General features: G+C 44.4%; 1 protein-coding gene and 2 non-coding genes across 8 annotated transcripts in view; all 3 read right to left on the bottom strand.

The window, feature by feature from the left end:
- Nucleotides 1-2250: 2250 nt before the first annotated feature.
- The window catches only part of ckap5 (cytoskeleton associated protein 5), a 37884-nt gene continuing 23504 nt past the window's right edge, over nucleotides 2251-16630 (bottom strand). For 2 of the 6 annotated variants that reach the window (XM_012962116.3, XM_012962117.3), the window contains exons 28-46: nucleotides 15452-15538; nucleotides 14764-14889; nucleotides 14468-14617; nucleotides 14115-14318; nucleotides 13562-13697; nucleotides 12666-12859; nucleotides 12405-12574; nucleotides 12271-12294; nucleotides 10923-11096; nucleotides 10631-10751; nucleotides 10290-10469; nucleotides 9621-9808; nucleotides 8799-8874; nucleotides 7221-7409; nucleotides 6368-6505; nucleotides 5203-5286; nucleotides 4597-4756; nucleotides 4075-4229; nucleotides 2251-2944 (exon numbers count right to left, since the gene is read on the bottom strand). In XM_012962116.3, the coding sequence (XP_012817570.2) occupies nucleotides 2702-2944; nucleotides 4075-4229; nucleotides 4597-4756; nucleotides 5203-5286; nucleotides 6368-6505; nucleotides 7221-7409; nucleotides 8799-8874; nucleotides 9621-9808; nucleotides 10290-10469; nucleotides 10631-10751; nucleotides 10923-11096; nucleotides 12271-12294; nucleotides 12405-12574; nucleotides 12666-12859; nucleotides 13562-13697; nucleotides 14115-14318; nucleotides 14468-14617; nucleotides 14764-14889; nucleotides 15452-15538 (2799 nt within the window). In that variant the 3' untranslated portion in view covers nucleotides 2251-2701. The remainder of the gene's footprint in view (nucleotides 2945-4074; nucleotides 4230-4596; nucleotides 4757-5202; nucleotides 5287-6367; nucleotides 6506-7220; nucleotides 7410-8798; nucleotides 8875-9620; nucleotides 9809-10289; nucleotides 10470-10630; nucleotides 10752-10922; nucleotides 11097-12270; nucleotides 12295-12404; nucleotides 12575-12665; nucleotides 12860-13561; nucleotides 13698-14114; nucleotides 14319-14467; nucleotides 14618-14763; nucleotides 14890-15451; nucleotides 15539-16630) is intronic. The other 4 variants (XM_012962119.3, XM_012962121.2, XM_012962122.3 and 1 more) reach the window with 4 other exon arrangements.
- On the bottom strand, nucleotides 13965-14072 carry LOC116410661. Its single transcript, XR_004222575.1, has one exon. It is a non-coding gene; the product is annotated as a small nucleolar RNA SNORD67 (small nucleolar RNA).
- On the bottom strand, nucleotides 15176-15284 carry LOC116410660. The gene has a single exon (XR_004222574.1). It is a non-coding gene; the product is annotated as a small nucleolar RNA SNORD67 (small nucleolar RNA).

Genomic DNA, 16630 nt, shown 5'->3' with positions numbered 1-16630 from the left:
AATACGAGCTGTGGCAAGAAGGTTTGCCGTGTCTGTCAGCGTAGCGCCCAGAGCATGGAGGCGCTACCAGGAGACAGGCCAGTACATCAGGAGACGTGGAGGAGGCCAACAACCGAGCAGCAGGACCTCTACCTCCGCCATTGTGCAAGGAGGAACAGAAGGAGCACTGCCAGAGCCCTGCAAAATGACCTCCAGCGGGCCACAAATGTGCATGTGTCTGCTCAAACCGTCAGAAACAGACTCCATGGGGGTGGTATGAGGGCCCGACGTCCACAGGTGGGGGGGGGTTGTGCTTACAGCCCAATTCCGTGCAGGATGTGTCACATGTGCTCAGTGTGAACCTGCTTTCATCTGTGAAGAGCACAGGGTGCCAGAGGCGAATTTGCCAGAGTCTGGAGACGCCATGGAGAACGTTCTGCTGCCTGCAACATCCTCCAGCATGACCGGTTTGGCAGGGGGTCAGTAATGGTGTGGGGTGGTATCTCTTTGGGGGGGCCACACAGCCCTCCATGTGCTTGCCAGAGGTAGCCTGACTGCTATAAAGGTACCGAGATGAGATCCTCAGACCTAATCCTGCCATAATGCAGATGAGTACTATGGTGGCACAGTCTCTTTCCCCCCCCCCCAAGCCTATGGGTTTCAGGTCAACCCACACAGCTACATCTACAATGTTTTCTAAAGGTTCTTCTTATGCTACTGTAGGACAGGCAGGAGTCAGCCATTTTGGAACCAAGCAGTGTAATTATGCTGGCCACACAGGCCCAATCTTATGTAGAGCGCCGAGTCCAAGCACTGGCTCTGAGGTTCCACAAGCAGGACTTAACTCTTGGCATCAAGACCTTTTTTTAAATACACATTTAGGGCACCTCACCCCGAAGCTAGACCTCAAGCAGAGAGGCTGGGGATTTTCTTCAAACTTCATTTCTGGATCTCCATCTAGATAAGGTAGCGGCCACATGTAAAACATATAGGTATGAAAACATGTTGTGTCAATAATCCTGCCATAATGCAGACAAGTACCACGGTGGCATGGGAGTCTTCCTCTATTGATAGAGTGCCCCGAATCATAATTAAGTCCATTAACAAAGCACAGCTGCCTTTCCTTCTCATGCCAGCATGTAAGAATCACATACAGATACCATTATGGAACCAACCATTACCAAAACAGGTTGTGCAGAACGAAAACAAGATGGAGCCATGTTCTCGGATTCGCCCTCAGGCCTTGCAGTGTAGGGATAGCAGATATTCACACATTTGCCATTTAAATGCAACACACAAAAAAAAGAGGTTGTGGGAGCACTCCAAGGCTAAATAAAGTATACAAATACAATGGAAATGCAACTGATCTGGCCAAATTAACTACAAACATACAGAAAGACAAAAGGGATTGATCAATGCACATTCCCTGGTCCTGTTTCATAAGTAAATTGTCTGTTGGTTTCATACTAGTGCATACAGTATATTGACAAAAAACAGGGGTTTTTAGTTACAAAATTATGATCATAAGATTGGTAAGCCACCATACCACATCAAGGTAAACCCCGTATGGCGGTCCTATCTATTTACCTCTGGTCATATTTTTCAAAGGCTGGCACTCCCGTGCACTATTGCCATTCTTGACCTGGGGGCTGGTTTGAGTCAGAGGGCTTAGTCCACTCCCATGCCTTATTGCTTATATAGAGAGAGATCGCCTGGTTCCCCAGGCCCAATCCTCCCCCGCTTGCGGCTTGTAGAGGAGAAGACTGCCCATTAACCAACACCCATTCTTTTTAAAGGCATAAGACCACCATTAAAGGGACAGGTGTGGGGGTGCTGAACCCACATGGAAGTTTGGCCATTCTTCCTGCAGAATTAAATCTGCTAAACTACATAAATACACAAAAAAAAAAAAAGAGGTTGTGGGAGCACTCCAAGGCTATATAAAGTATACAAATACAATGGAAGTGCAACTGATCTGGCCAAATTAACTACAAACATACAAAAAGAAAAAGGGATTGATCAATGCACATTCCCTGGTCCCCTGTTTCATAAGTAAATTGTCTGTTAGTTTCATGCTAGTGCATACAGTATATTGACGAAAAACAGGGGTTTTTAGTTTTTAGTAAATGCAACACACGCTATGAAGCCTCGGATTTACTTGACAGAAACATAGTGTAACCTACTCGCCTGCAAAATAAACTCTGCCAAAGCCAAAACGGTTTAACAGCGAAATATACGCAGAATAAAACAAACCGGATGTTCTGCACCAATTTACACAGTACTCACTTATTTTAAACTTTATTTACAAAAACGTCTTCATGCCATGCCGTACGATTCCATACAGAATCAGCAATCCACTGCTTTATGTTAAATTAAAAGCATGTTAAACAGCCACAGAGTTACAAATATAAGAGCCATAGGAGAGAACAATTAAAACCAGACAAAAAAGAAAAGAAATGGAGACTGAAGGAAGGGATGTGGAAAGGACAGACAATTCTGTACACTAAAACACCTAGGGAGTTAGAACAGCAAATGTATGTACAAAAACTCAGCCATGGTAAATGTTGCTCTCCCTCCCCCCAGACTAAATTGCACAGTATGATACATAAAACAATAGTTTACATTAGGCCTATATTACGGGGCCACCCAGCTGGCAATAGGATTCCTAAATGGGGGGCCTTAAGTAGTAATAAGACAACAGCCAGGGGTTATTAGCCAAGCATTATTTCCGGCTGCTTTTTATCCTTTCCAGTCTCTTTTTCAAGTCGTCGATGTTTGTCGAAGAGGCGGAAGAGGAGGTGGTTGTGCTGGGGTGCGTCTGGTTGGAGTCCAGTTCGACGTGCTGGAATTGTTCCCGTGACTCTCGCAGCTGGGAGAGCTTGCTGTGTAGCATGTCTGTGGAGGATACGACGGCGGGGGCAGAAGACTTGGACAGTAAGGAGGTCAGTGGAGGCCTCTCATCCTGCTGTGGACGACAGAAGACAGTTCGTTAATAACCACCACCAGTTTATCAACCAAGGTTCTACCTATCCACTACTTCAAAATCTAGATCTGCTGAAAGGTTACATCTTCCCATCCAACTTAATCAACCTCAAGCAAGAGCATTAACCAAAACAAATGCCTGGTAAGCCTTCTTCACAAGTTAAAGCCATAACATTCTGATCAAGTGGAAGAAAGCAAAGAATACCAGGCATATCATCTGGAACGTTTAGAACCAAAATAGTTTAAAGTGCCATGCACGGCTGTGCCCCAATTGGCCCCCTCAAGAGGAGCTTAGTCTGAAGGCCAGTTAGGACAAGAACAGAAGAATGGTCACTAAAGGACATCCAGGGTAAGGACTTACTTGATACACTAGATATTTCTTGGAACTAGGACTGTATTCTATTTCATCAACTAAGGGGAACCTTGGCCAAAGTTTGGATCTTCAAGGGAAACTTGAACTGTAAATGTTTGACAGCCAATGAACTATAGCAAACCTGAAAGCTTCTAAATCACAACACTTCAAGCAAAGACCTAAATATCCTTAAGGACCCTATGCTCAGACACTTATCTAAGCCTGCCTAAACATAGGGAATTGTAAAAGGCACAAATTGGAGATGGTGTCTCCACCACAAAAATCTAACAGCTACCCAAGTAGACCGATTGCTTGCCCTGATTACTTGGGTTATCCTGTAAGAGTTACACTATAGGTATTTTGAGGTGATGGTGTCGAAGACACTGGTCAAAGAAATCCCTCAGGTGGGTAGTAACTACCTGTAGGAAGTGCTTGGTGAGAAGAAGATGTATATTGGAGGTTACTATTTTGCCTTTGCTGGTAAATAGTTTTCCAGCAGGAAAAGGGCAGTTTATGGTCCCCCCTGAACAGATGAAACAAAGACCTTTGGTACATCCAGACATAAAATAGATGAAATAATTTGAGCCATACTGCAAACACAGGTACAACTTTCCACCCATTAGGTTGCCTTTATTTGCTTGGGTGGAGCTAGTGGATAAGATGGCAGCTATGCAAATACAAGGCATTTTCCCATGTTAAAACAAGAGCAGACAGTGGAAGAGAAGAACAAAACAAAAAAAACCCAAAAGTGGTCACTTTACCTTGGCATTGTCAAGCCCACATCTCTGGCGCAGAATTTTCAGCCGCTCCAGGTAAACGGAGGGCCCTACTTCCTCCCCATTTGAGTTTGAAACAGGGGGTGCTGTATTGGTCACTGTAGGGAGAGGGGTGATCTCTGTGACAAGGGATGATATTCCTGTGGGTCACAAGATATAGTTAAGCCATAGCCCTCTAGTAATCAGTCATTACTGTTCCCTTCTGGGGGTCCCCACTGTTTTCCTAACATACCAACCTGTACTTACTGTAGAAAACCTCAAACATTATGTAAACCCACTCTAGGCCTGTTCAGAGAGCTCACTTTATAAGTTGCAGGCCTTGCCCATGGCTCTTGACATCGCTACTAAACCTGAAGCCGAAAAGTGCAAGAGGTACAGATAGGGGGGAGAGAGCCATCTAGTCAAGTCCTGACTTGGTGGAATCTGTGCCCACCCCCCTCCCAGGGTGATATTAGAACCACCACCTTATAATGACCAGCCTTGTGAGGCGTAAGCGCCAGCAGTTACCTGTGGTTGGGGCAATTCTGGCTTTGCCCTCCCTTTCCATCTCTATGAGCCTGAGACCCCGCTCCACATAGCTCTGGAAGAACTGCGAGGAGTTCTTAAGGAATGGTTCAATGTCTGCATCAGAATATTTCTTCTTATACTCGTACAGTTCTGCCAGGCCCTAAAAGGGTGAGGGGCAAAGATTAGAGTCGCTCGCTGGTCTTTATACCTCAATATTGCTGCCATGTTAGAAATGTGAAGTTAAACTAACACAGGCTGCTAAACAAGATCAGAATCGCCTTAGTTAAACACATGGATTGGCAATACTGGCTAACGCACATGTATGTTCCATTAGTACAAGCAGAAACAAATGAGTACTTTGCCGAGGGCTTAGAACAGGGGTGAGCAGACTTTCATTCTGCGGTCGACTGGCGACCATGGAATGCGTAAGCGCAGTGTGCGTACGTACACATTCACTCAGCATTTCTGCATCCCCGGCTTGATCACGGTCCACCAGGAATCCACGGGGGATCGACTGGTGGACCACGATCTACGTATTGGCCACCCCTGGCTTATAACAATCTGAATAAAGCCACACGTGGCCAGTCACCTGGTTCCCACACTCACCTCTTTAGTGTTCTCCTTAGAGCCGATCTTCTTAAAGATTTCAGCAAGAAAGTCGCTCACGTTTGCTTTGGACACCTTGTCTTCCTACAGACAGAAAGTGCTTAGTTAGTTGGATTTTGTACAAAACCTTTCCTATGTTTTATTCCTTTGGGTCAGGGGTGGGCAAACTTTTGGGCTCACGGGCCACATTTACTTACCCCCGGGCTGGGCCGGACCGGACCAGGGCGGGCAGGGCCAGGCCAGCGTTAAGCCCTTCTTAGTCTCTTTAATTCCGGCCCGCCAATGACACCAAGTCTCGCGTGATGAGACTTGGCGTCGTTGGCGGGCCGGATTAAAAAGGCCAAGGGGCCGGATGTGGCCCGCGGGCCGTAGTTTGCCCACCCCTGCTTTGGGTCTAATCAGAAAGCAGGAACACTCATACACTAGTGAATACAACCGTGATGCCCTACAGTCCTAAGCATGCACTATCGCCCCGATATATAAAGTCTACTGGGATTTGTGTTCCAGCAACAACTGAATACAGTTTGGCCCAGGTCACTTCCTGGGAAAGAAACTAAAAACCATTAGATTGCAAGCTGTGAGCAGGCCCTAATGGATAAATCACAAATGTAGATTGCGAGCAGGCCCTACCCCTATTGATCTAAAAACATGCAACTTTAACAAGGCTAAAAAGGTGCCCATACATGTTGAGATCTGCTCGCTTGGCGATCTTCTCCCAATATCTCCACCTATGGGTGGGGGATATTGGGAAAATGTAGGCCAATTCGGTTGGCCTTGCGGCCAAACGATCGAATTCTAACGGCAGCAATGGCAGTCAGTTCGGGGACCACATCAACAAGCCGATTCGGTCCCCGATCAGACTTAATCTTTTAACATGCCCAATTGATGTCTGGCCAATTTCAGGCCAGATGTTGGTCGGCATGGCTGTCATTTCTGCCCCCACACGGGCCGATAAACTGCCGAATCGGTTTAAGGGACTGATATCGGCAGCTGCAATCGGCCTGAGTATGGCCGCCTCTCTGTTGAATATGCTTACCGTTATGTATTGTACTGGGGGCTATAAAGGCCACTAGGCATTTCTTTCTGCCTGCTTTTGCTCATTGTTCCTAGTGCCCCCTGTTGGCCAACTACACAATGGAAAACGGGCCATCAGTTAGAAACTTACAATGCGGGATGCTCCCTTCTCAGTCTCCTTGTCGCCCTTTGATCCAGTGCTATCCATGGAGTGCTTCATTACCCTGAGGAGGTGGGCCTCCAGCTCAGACTCGTGCTTGTTCTCAATCATACTCAGATGGTCCATGATCTAAAACACATTAAGTGTTTGCTACAGTCAACTTACATGGGATACTTGGAATCTATGGAAGTGATCATTGGCTACATTAGTTTGCACAATCTGAAGATCGCTGCTTAGCCTTAGGGGAATACAGAATACAATTAACCAATTGAAGTCAATTGCATCTTCTAACTCGGGGTTACGGCCAAAGTTAACCTTAAAGTTACTTAGTAAGTTCAAGAAAATCCAATTTTAAGCAACTTTTCAATTAATCTTCGTTATTTGTATTTCATAGTTTTTGAATTATTTGCATTTTTCTTCTAACTTGGCAGCTTTCAAATGGGGGTCCCTGACCCCAGCAGCCAAAAACTATTGCCGAGGCTGCATTTTTATCATTATATTTATAATACTTATTTTTCTATTCAGTTCCGCTCCTATTTGCAACTGTCTTTCATTCAAACCACACCCTGGTTGCTAAGGTAATTTGGATCCTAGCAACCAGATAGCTGCTGAAACTCCAAGCTGGAGAGCTGCCAAACAAACTGCAAATAAAAGACCAGTCTCAGATTACGACTCTTATCATACTAAAAGTTAACTCAATGGTGGACAATCCCTTTACATCTTTTTACACGAGGAACAGCCAACCCAAGCCTCTGTAAGCAACAATTTCCCACATTCCTTTGGCCAGCTTGTAATGCATTCTGGGATATGTAGTTCTGCGATATTAATATTCCCAGTGGCTTACTTTGGGCCCCTTGAGCTTGCAGAGTGTGTGCAGCAGAGTTTTCAATGTCCTCATAGGCAGCTCGCTCTTATGCTGCTTCAGCTTTTCCTTGGGCAGGACCCTCATGAAGTTGTGGATATCCAGCAGAATCCTATCCAGATTAAGGTTGTTTATGGACTCCGGCAGGAGACGGATCATTCGCCAGAGACACTGCGGAGACAAAAACTCAGGATTAGCAATGCAGTCCTACAGCGTTAGAAATAGATTGTCTAATAAAGTTTGGTTTGGACTTCATGTTATAATACAATTTAGCAATCGGCCTGGAACATAACCAATATGGCCAGCAAAGTTTTAGAGAGTTATAAGTTGCTCTATAGCTTTAAAGGCTTGTATAGTTTTTAATATAATATAATGTTAACTATGTTTAGGCTGTGAGCAACCATAGGGGATTGTTTGGCTGCATAGTTGCACTACTAGCCAATGTCAATAGGCCACACTGGCATAGGCCCACATCACCTGGTTGCCAGGCTAAGACTTCACTTAAGAGTAATAACATTTCAGGAAGTCGAACGCAGTGAACAATGGAAGCTCAAGTAAAACTGAATGTGATGTAGAGGTATTGCGGTGTTGAGAGTAATATAAATGTAACCCCTTGACTTGCCTCCCCCCACCAGCTCACTCTTTCCCCTTCTTCTCCTGCCCCCGACTCTCTCCCTTGTTGGTCTGTAAAGGGACTGTTCCCTTAAAGGAACAGTAACACCAAAAAATGAAAGTGTATAAAAATAAATTACGATATTATGTACTGTTGCCCTGTGCTGGTACACCTGGTATGTTTGCCTCAGAAAGACTACTATAGTTTATATAAACAAAGCTGCTATGTAGCCATGGGGGAAGCCATTCAAAGGAGGAAAGGCACAGGCACACAGCAGATAACAGATAAAGCTCCATTATATTCTACAGAGTTTATCTGTTATCTGCTATGTAACCTGTGCCTTTTCTCCTTTTTTCCAGGTTGAATGGCTGCCCCCATGGCTACACAGCAGCTTATTTATATAAACTATAGTACCGTTACTTTAGCAAATACACAACTTTACCTGTGCAGGGTAACAGTACATTATAGTTTAAATACGCTTTCATTTTTGGCGTTACTGTTCCTTTAATGCTGTTAAATCTTTAAAAAAGCAAAATAAAATCTTTTAAAAAAAAAACTGAATGCGATGTAATGACATGGAAACAAAGTTAGAGGGAAACTACATACAGGGGTATATTTATAATGCTGTGTAAGAAGTGGTAATTACCAGTGATGTGGCTCATAGCAGCCAATCAGATGCTTTGCTTTGGTTTTCTAACTGTTAATCTAATAGCGGATTGGTTTCCCGGGCAAAAGTGGGGTGAAGCATTACTGCCCGGGAAACCAATCAGCTATTAGATTAACAGAAAACCAAAGCAAAGCATCCGATTGGCTGCTATGAGCGACATCACTGGCAATTACCACTTCTTACACAGCATGATAAATATACCCCAAAGTGTTTAACATTAACAACTGACAAATATAAAAGATTCATCAACTAATGGAACAATTTTTGGATTGCACCGTACCTTCATAACCAGCTCATAGAATTTGGGGGAGCTAGCCGTAGCAAGGAGGCTATCCTGGAGCAGCATGAGCAGAGCACTGCAGAGACAGACAGAGTTAGTTTGGGCAGACTTACCAGATACCAGGGTTTCTATTAAGCAGGGGCTGTCAAAACTTTGTTCTAACCCCCTTTGACTATAGAATGGCCAGTTCTAAGCAACTTTTCAATTGGTCTTCGTTTTCTGTGTTATAGTTTTTGGATTTGCTTTTCTTCTGCTTCTTTACAGCTTTTATATTAGGGTCACTGACCCCGGCAGCTGAAAAAATCATTGCCCTGTGAGGCTACAATTTTTGCAATTGTTACTTTTAATAACTTTTGTATTCAGGCCTCTCCTACTCCAGTCTCTCATTCAAATCAGTGTGTGGTTGCGGGGATAATTTGGACCCTAGCAACCAGATTACCAGAGTTGCTACATAAAAGGTTAAAATAATGAAACCACAAATGAAAAAGACCAATTGCAAATTGTTTCAGAATATATCACTCTTCATAATACTAAAAGTTAAAGGTGAACAAACCCTTTAAGCCATGGCCCCCCTTAGTTATTTACTAGGTTACAGATAAAAATAGTGGCACAGTCATTCAACCATAGTTACGGTGCAGATAATACATTTTTATTCCAAGTCTTACTCTGACCTTCAAACTGGTTTTTGGGGTGTATCTAAAAGAAAGACTCCCCAAAGCTAACTCTAAGCAGCATTAAGGGAAAGCCTCCCCCCACCATTGCTCAATGCCCCCTGGGGTGGGAACCAGCCCTACAGTTTGCTATGAAGCATCTGGCACCTACCTTAAGATATTGGTCTGGTCAGCCTTCTCCAGCACCTTCACCAGCAACACATTCACAGAGCGGGTAACCTGCGGCCCGTCCTCAAGATCGTCTACTCTAGTATCCATCATGAGAGTAATTAGGCCGTGCATTAAGTCCTTAAGGACTCCCGTGGAAGCTTCCTTGACCAGGCTTTCCATCTGGAATAACTATACAACATCAAAAGCAGGTTAACAGGGAAGGCATGCTCAGACACCACATATACAATATACCAGACAACATTTCATTCATAGCCTGCTGTAAAGCAATTTCTTTCAAAATAATTAATTTGTGATATAATTGTTGTAGCTTCAGATGTGTCCAACAAGGGGCAGTATAATCCCTTTGGGCGGTGCGGAGCAGCTGCCTGGGAGCATAGGAACTGTTCTAGCACCTATATTTTCCAGGAATGGGCAGTTGCAGTATGCGTTTGCCCTGCAGGTTAGCCAGTTGAATACAAGGCAGGGTGAGGCGGTGTATGGCCACTACTAGGATCACATCTTGCAATATTCATTGTGACAGAAGATATACCTATATGCAAACAACCAATGGCAGGAAAGAAGGGGTGTCAGGTGGTCAATGACTGTGCCAGCATGGCCCCAAGTCAAAAGTAAGGAAATAGCCCATGTCTAAGATACATGTGCTTCTTACCGAGATCATGTTCCCGATGATGCAGCTGTACAATCGCACAAGATCATACTTATCCAGTCGCTCGTCTGCCATGTGGGTGTTATACGCCAAACGTAACTGCATGAATGTGGCAATGAGGAACTGGTCAATGTGGCCAGACATGGCTTCGGCCTTATCCTCCTGCCTTAGAACCTCATCAATCTGTTAATACATAAATATATAATCTTACGTTAAGACCTTAACTATACTACCATGACAGAAAGGAAAATGTTTTAACAATGGTACAGAATGCATAGGGTATAGGGATCAGTTCACTAGGCCATTCTTGTTTTGTGCTTGCCAGTGAGTCAAGTGGCAGTTACCTGGGCAAGGGCCTGGATGCTGGCATTGATGTCCCCGCTGGCGACCTGGGAGATTACAAAGTTGATGGTGGAAGCAGTGGTACTGTGCATGTCATCAAAGTGTGGAGACACAGCACGAATCCTGGGTTGGGGAGGAAGAAAAGGGGCTCATTAAAAACAAACAAAAAAAAAAACTAGCATATTAGCTGCCATTTTGGGTTTTATACATACAGGCAAAAATAATAATGGTGCAATCATTATGGAGGGTATTAGCTAGAGACATAAACCAAGAATGTTAATTGGCAGAACTTACTTTGGTTCAGGGATTAGGACTGGCTCAAAAATCTCATCCAACTTGTGCTGTACAAGTGCTGGCATCTCGCATCTTACTGTGCCATTGTCATTCTCAATCTCATCCAAGTCCAACTGGAACTCCCGCGGGACGGAGTGGGATGGCTCTGTGTGGCCTCCCATGTTTCGGGCTTGACTAGGGAGCAAGCAGAGGGTAAGGAAAGTGAGGAAGGGAGGAACAGGAAATATATTCCCCATAATCATGGTGCCTAAATGCCCAACCATAACAAGGTAATAAAAAGGTAGGATAATAGAATTCAGGCACAGATTGTGAATATGAAAATGCTCTAAATATGCCCTGAGAATGGCAGATGCAGCAACTGCAGCATGCAAGGACAGGGGTCCTCAAACTTCTTAAGCAAGGGGCCAGTTCATGGCCCCTCAGACTGTTGGGGGGCTGGACCCCCCCCCCCCCATCAAACTGTGGCCCACTCCTGCATTCTCTTAAAGGAACAGTAACACCAAAAAATGTATATATTTTAAAGAAATTAAACTATAATGTACTGCTGCCCTGCACTGGTAAAAGTTTTGTGTTTGCTTCAGAAACACTACTAGAGTTTATATAAACCCTGGTGTGTAGCCATGGGGGCAGCCATTCAAAAGAAGAAAAGGCACAGGTTATATAGCAGCTAACAGATAAACCCTGTAGAATACAATGGTGTCTTATCCGTTACCTGCTTTGTAACCTGTGCCTTTTCTCCTTTTTTCCAGCTTCAATGGCAGCCCCCATGGCTACACAGCAGCTTATTTATATAAACTATAGTAGTGTTCCTGAAACAAACACCCCAGTTTTACCAGTGCAGGGCCACAGTACATTATATTTCAATTACTTTAAAACACTTTCATTTTTTGGTGTTACTGTTCCTTTAAGCCATCACCACCCCCCTCCGTCCTACCTCTTCCAGTTCCTGTCCACTTTGTCTTCCCAGCTCCCCCCTCCCACTGCCAGGGGTGAGGACAAAGCGGGGGGCCGGGTCCCTGTTTGGAGGATCCCTGGACTAGGGGGTGTAGATGCCCCCCGCATTGCCTCCATAACCCCCCCCCCCCCCCCCCATGAAGGTTCCCCCACTAGACGTCCTCCCCTGAGCACACAAGTTTAACGTGTCAGGGGAGACGAACGGTTGGCCGGGAGTGCAGGCAAGGGTCGGATCTGGGCCGCCGGGGCTCACCAGATTTTTTTTCCCCGGTGTCCTAGTCCGATCATGCCTAAAGGTGTCCTTACTGTCACTAGATTCAAACATTTTACATAGGGGAAGAACTGGACAGGTAGTACTGGAAGGTGTTTGTAAAGGAGCAAGTGTGTTACTTACATTCTATAAGTGCGATACATTATTCTGTCCAATGAGAAGCAGTGAAAGAAGGACAGAAGATTTAGAAGTGGTACAGGGCAAAGTACCTCCCACACTGTTCCCTACACCCATCACAGGGACTGATTCCAACCTACTTCAGTTTGGAGGACATGTCTTCCGGGGGTGCTTTGCGCAGGATGCTGGCATTGGCACTCTGTACGCGCTGAGGTTTCTCCTCCACTTGCTTAGCCGGAGCTGCTACAGCCTGCTTCTTGCCTGCACGTTTGATCCTCTCCTCCAGCATGCTCATGTCCTTCTCTGAAAGCTGAGAAGAGAAAACCATATTTACAGGGGGGAGAGGCCCAAAGTGACATGGAGCAGCATTACAGCACTACCAAGGAATAAGCCACACTTACATTGCCAATGAGTTTGAAGACCTGCTCTCCATGAACGTTGTACACGGTCACTATTGTGTTGAGGGCAGCATTGCGCACAGTTGTGTCTCTGTCCCCTATATGCACAGCTATCTCCTTCAGGGCTTTGGCAGGGGTTGGCTGGCACACATTCATACCGTAAGACTCCACCAAGCAACCCAGCTCCTCAAGGCACTCTGGTAAGAAAAAAGTGGGTGTTTTTAAGTTTAAGTTACTTCTCCCCATCAGGTTTATTTTGTGGGATTTAGCAGTAAGATACTATAGTCTAACAACTTGCCATCCCAATGGCCAAACTTCTACCTAGAATCAATCTTGTACTTTTGTCTTACAACTGATGGGACAGACACTGTAAAGCTGTTTTTACATGGGTAGATTTTAACTGCCGACTTATCCCTTTAATACAGAGTTGGCTGCTTATGGGGCCAACCAACAAGTGACTGCAGATAGGCTCAAAACTGTCTGAAAAACAGTGAGATGCCCACATACAAAGCACCTATTGTGCCAAGCATATATGTGGGTCATTAATGTTAAATAGAGCAAGATCCAATGTTTGGCAAGGATGCCAAATGAGGTCAAGGTGGACAAATAGACTGATCAATTTGTGGCCAGGGGGCCAAATGACTGGACCATAATGTGTAACCCTCAGACTGCATAAGTGATCCCATGCCGTCCAAGGGGTACACATTATAGTCAGGGGGGCAAATGACTGGATCAGTCTATTGGGCCACCTTGAACTCATTTGGCATCTCGCTCTATGCCCAGTTTAACATTGTTAATGGCCCACATATACGCTTGGCACAATAGGTGCTTTGTATGTGGGTAAGACAGTTTTAAGTCTCTTACCAAACATTCCTCTTTATATATAAACCAATACCTACCTGCTCGCTGCTTGGAGTTCTTAGATTTGGTCCCTTCCATGACAAAGTTAAACATCTTGCTGGCAGGATACACCTGGCACATTTTATTCAGGATGGCACGCACATCTTTCCGCACAATATCCTTTGGTTCTCCAACCTGCACAACAGCAAGATAAACCCGTAAAGAATCGGTAGACGCCAATCTGTGTCCCTCTAGAACACATTTCCAGTCCTGTTTGGGTGCTGTAGGCAGACCTAGCAATATAGGTTTGTTCTTAAACAATGTCAATAAATAGTTGAGGGTCTAACTACAACCAATGTACAGATAAATCCTTGGTTGCTGGGTCAATAATCCCGACAACCAGAAAGCGCTAAAGCTTAATGGTAATTTGTTTAAAGGCAATTTTTTTTTTTGAAAAGCTGCATGGAGTCAGCTGGCCCCTGTGCACGTGGCTCTGTCACCATTTTTGCTCTGTGAGGCTCCGCAGTACACAGCACCGCAGGCCCCTTGGTGCAACTAATCATCCTCCAGCAGCTTATACAACATGCATGTTCTGGGGCATAAAGCACTGACCTTCAGCATTAGGTAGGGAAGAAAGGAAGTGGCCTCCATCTCCGTCAGATGGTACTCCTCCTGGCTGAGCATGGTGAAGAGCAGCTTCAGATACTCCAGACCCTTCATCAGGACGCTTGTGTTTGTATCGAAGAATCGAAGGGTGAACCACTTCAAGATGAGGTCCAGGCAGCTGACAACTCCTTCTTTCTCACTCTCCAAATGCTGTTGGTTGGAGTGTAAAAAAATTGCAATGAAAATGTTACAAAGCTTATTTTCACCTATGGGTAGAACTAAACTTGCGGTGCATAATATTTATCATTCTGCATAATAACTGTATAGATGAAGGTTCTAGGCAAAGCTGCCATTCTTACCTCAGTCATCACAGCCAAGCCCTTTATGTGGTGCTGGAAGTCGGCATGGAAGAGCTCATCCTGCAGCCATTTGGCAATACATGAGGACATCTGAGTCTTGAGCTGTTCAACATATTCATCACGCGGAGTCGTGAAGTTCCATTTTAGGACCTAAAAAAACGACATTTGAAGGATAAGCCCTAAAGCCTGTAGTTTTGTTTTATCATTTCTCATTGGTAGCTTAAGAGCCTACGTATAGGGCACCGAGATAAGGTTGTGCACAAATACATTGGATTTGCCGAGGCTCCATCACTTACCTTCAGTCCCTTCTCCTCCTTCACCCTCTGCTCCTTCCCATTCGGAATGATTATGTAGATTGGCCCAGATTTGTCCTCCTCATCTTTAACATTTGGCTTGGCCGGTGCTTTCTTTCCAGGCAGGATCTGTGGGGAAGCAAAGGATTAGGTCTCTTCCCAACACGATTCTACAGTCAATATTAAAAGGGTCAATATACACCTCTGTGCAAATGAAGCCAGTAAGTGGCGCTTTGTGCTAGAGATTTTACATGCCTATTGTTTTAACTAGCTTTTAGCGTGATGGTTCCAATTTATTATTCTTGACTACTTTTTCATTTCTAAATGAACAAGCCCCATTTACTTGGGTCATGTTGAACATAGGTGTATCTAGTCCCTTTAAAAGTGCAAAGAGCCTGGACAAGTGAAAGCAGAAATGGAGTCAGATGGCCCCTGTGCACATGGTTCTGTCACCAGTCTGGGTCTGTCGGGTTTGGCAGTACACAGCACCGCCTCTCCCTTTAGTGCAACTCATCATACTCCAAAGGCATTCTGGGAAGTTTCACACATGTCCCCTATTGGCTCTCACGTGTCCGTATAAACCACACATTACCAAGTGCCAAACATCCATTGTGGTTCTACACCCAGAGTGCATAGTGAAACCCAGTGTAAGCGGTTCAGCCCATAGTGTTAAGCAATAGCCAACTAGTACCTGTTTAGCTGGTTTGGCTTTGTTCAGGCTGGTGTTAGCTTTAGATGGAGTCAAACTAGTATTACCTTCAGATGAGACAGACTGGGTCTACAGAGAAAAGGACCCAGATTCATGAAACCAAAAGAAGGGATCTTAGGGGGAGGACAATACAGCAGATTTAATACCAAGGGTTCTTAATCTTTTCAGGAGACCCTGATGAATTCAAAGAGTCAGCTTTGAGCTAAATGTTATATTACTATGATAAGGCAATTCTGGGCCCCTGCGTTATGCAGTTTCATATGACTGCATTGGGATAGAGAAAGCAGAGACAAGCCAATGTAATAACTCAAATTATATAAAGCATGAGATTTAAATCTTTCCCATAATGGGGATATTTTACATTAGCATTTACTGTCCAAGGGAAATACATGTAGAGCAGTGGTCCCCAACCTTTTGGCACCATGGACTGGTTTCAAGACAGACAAGTGCATAGTATATAATTATATTACATATATGATGTAAATGTAATTACATTTTATATTATACACTTTTATATCTAATAATAAATTATTTTTATTATTTTTATTATTTTTATAATTATTAATAATAATACAGCTCATCATAATGCAAAATCAGTGGCTTTTCTTATTCCCAAGTGGTGACATCCCCTGACCCTTAGTATGGAGCTTTAAGTACTTTGGCCCTTGTTGCCATCAGTAGAAAGCTTCCAGGGCTTCACATTGCTGTTGTCATGGCTGTGTAACACATTGGGGAGTTGAGATAACCGGTAATTAGGACCAGAGGTGGCCCAGTTCAGCACAGCCCACGGTCCGGCACTGGTCCCCGGCCCGGTGGTTGGGGACCCCTGATGTAGAGTTTAAACTCTCAAGGGGGAGCTGTCATTTTGTTGCCTTTACAGTGATTCTTAGCAGATGCTCAGGTGGTTACATTCTATGGTTAGAGATAGCTATACACAAAAGAAAGTGTGCAGCATATAAAAGCTAAACCATCATACTACACTAAGAAAAAAAAAAAAAAAAAAAGCCACCACCCATATATAAAAAAAATACAAAGAATAACAATGTTCAAAATGCTATATACTTATAGTGTAATGAAACAGGGCCACACTATGCCAAAGAAGCCAACTGGCAAGAACCGTCAATCAGCCCAAAATCCTAATTCTGAGCAACTTTCCAGTGC

This window comes from Xenopus tropicalis, chromosome 4 (assembly GCF_000004195.4).
Source record: "Xenopus tropicalis strain Nigerian chromosome 4, UCB_Xtro_10.0, whole genome shotgun sequence".
In the NCBI taxonomy this organism is placed as follows: Eukaryota; Metazoa; Chordata; class Amphibia; order Anura; family Pipidae; genus Xenopus; species Xenopus tropicalis.
The sequence above is the reverse complement of the archived record's forward strand: the minus strand, read 5'-3'. Positions and strand labels throughout refer to the sequence as shown.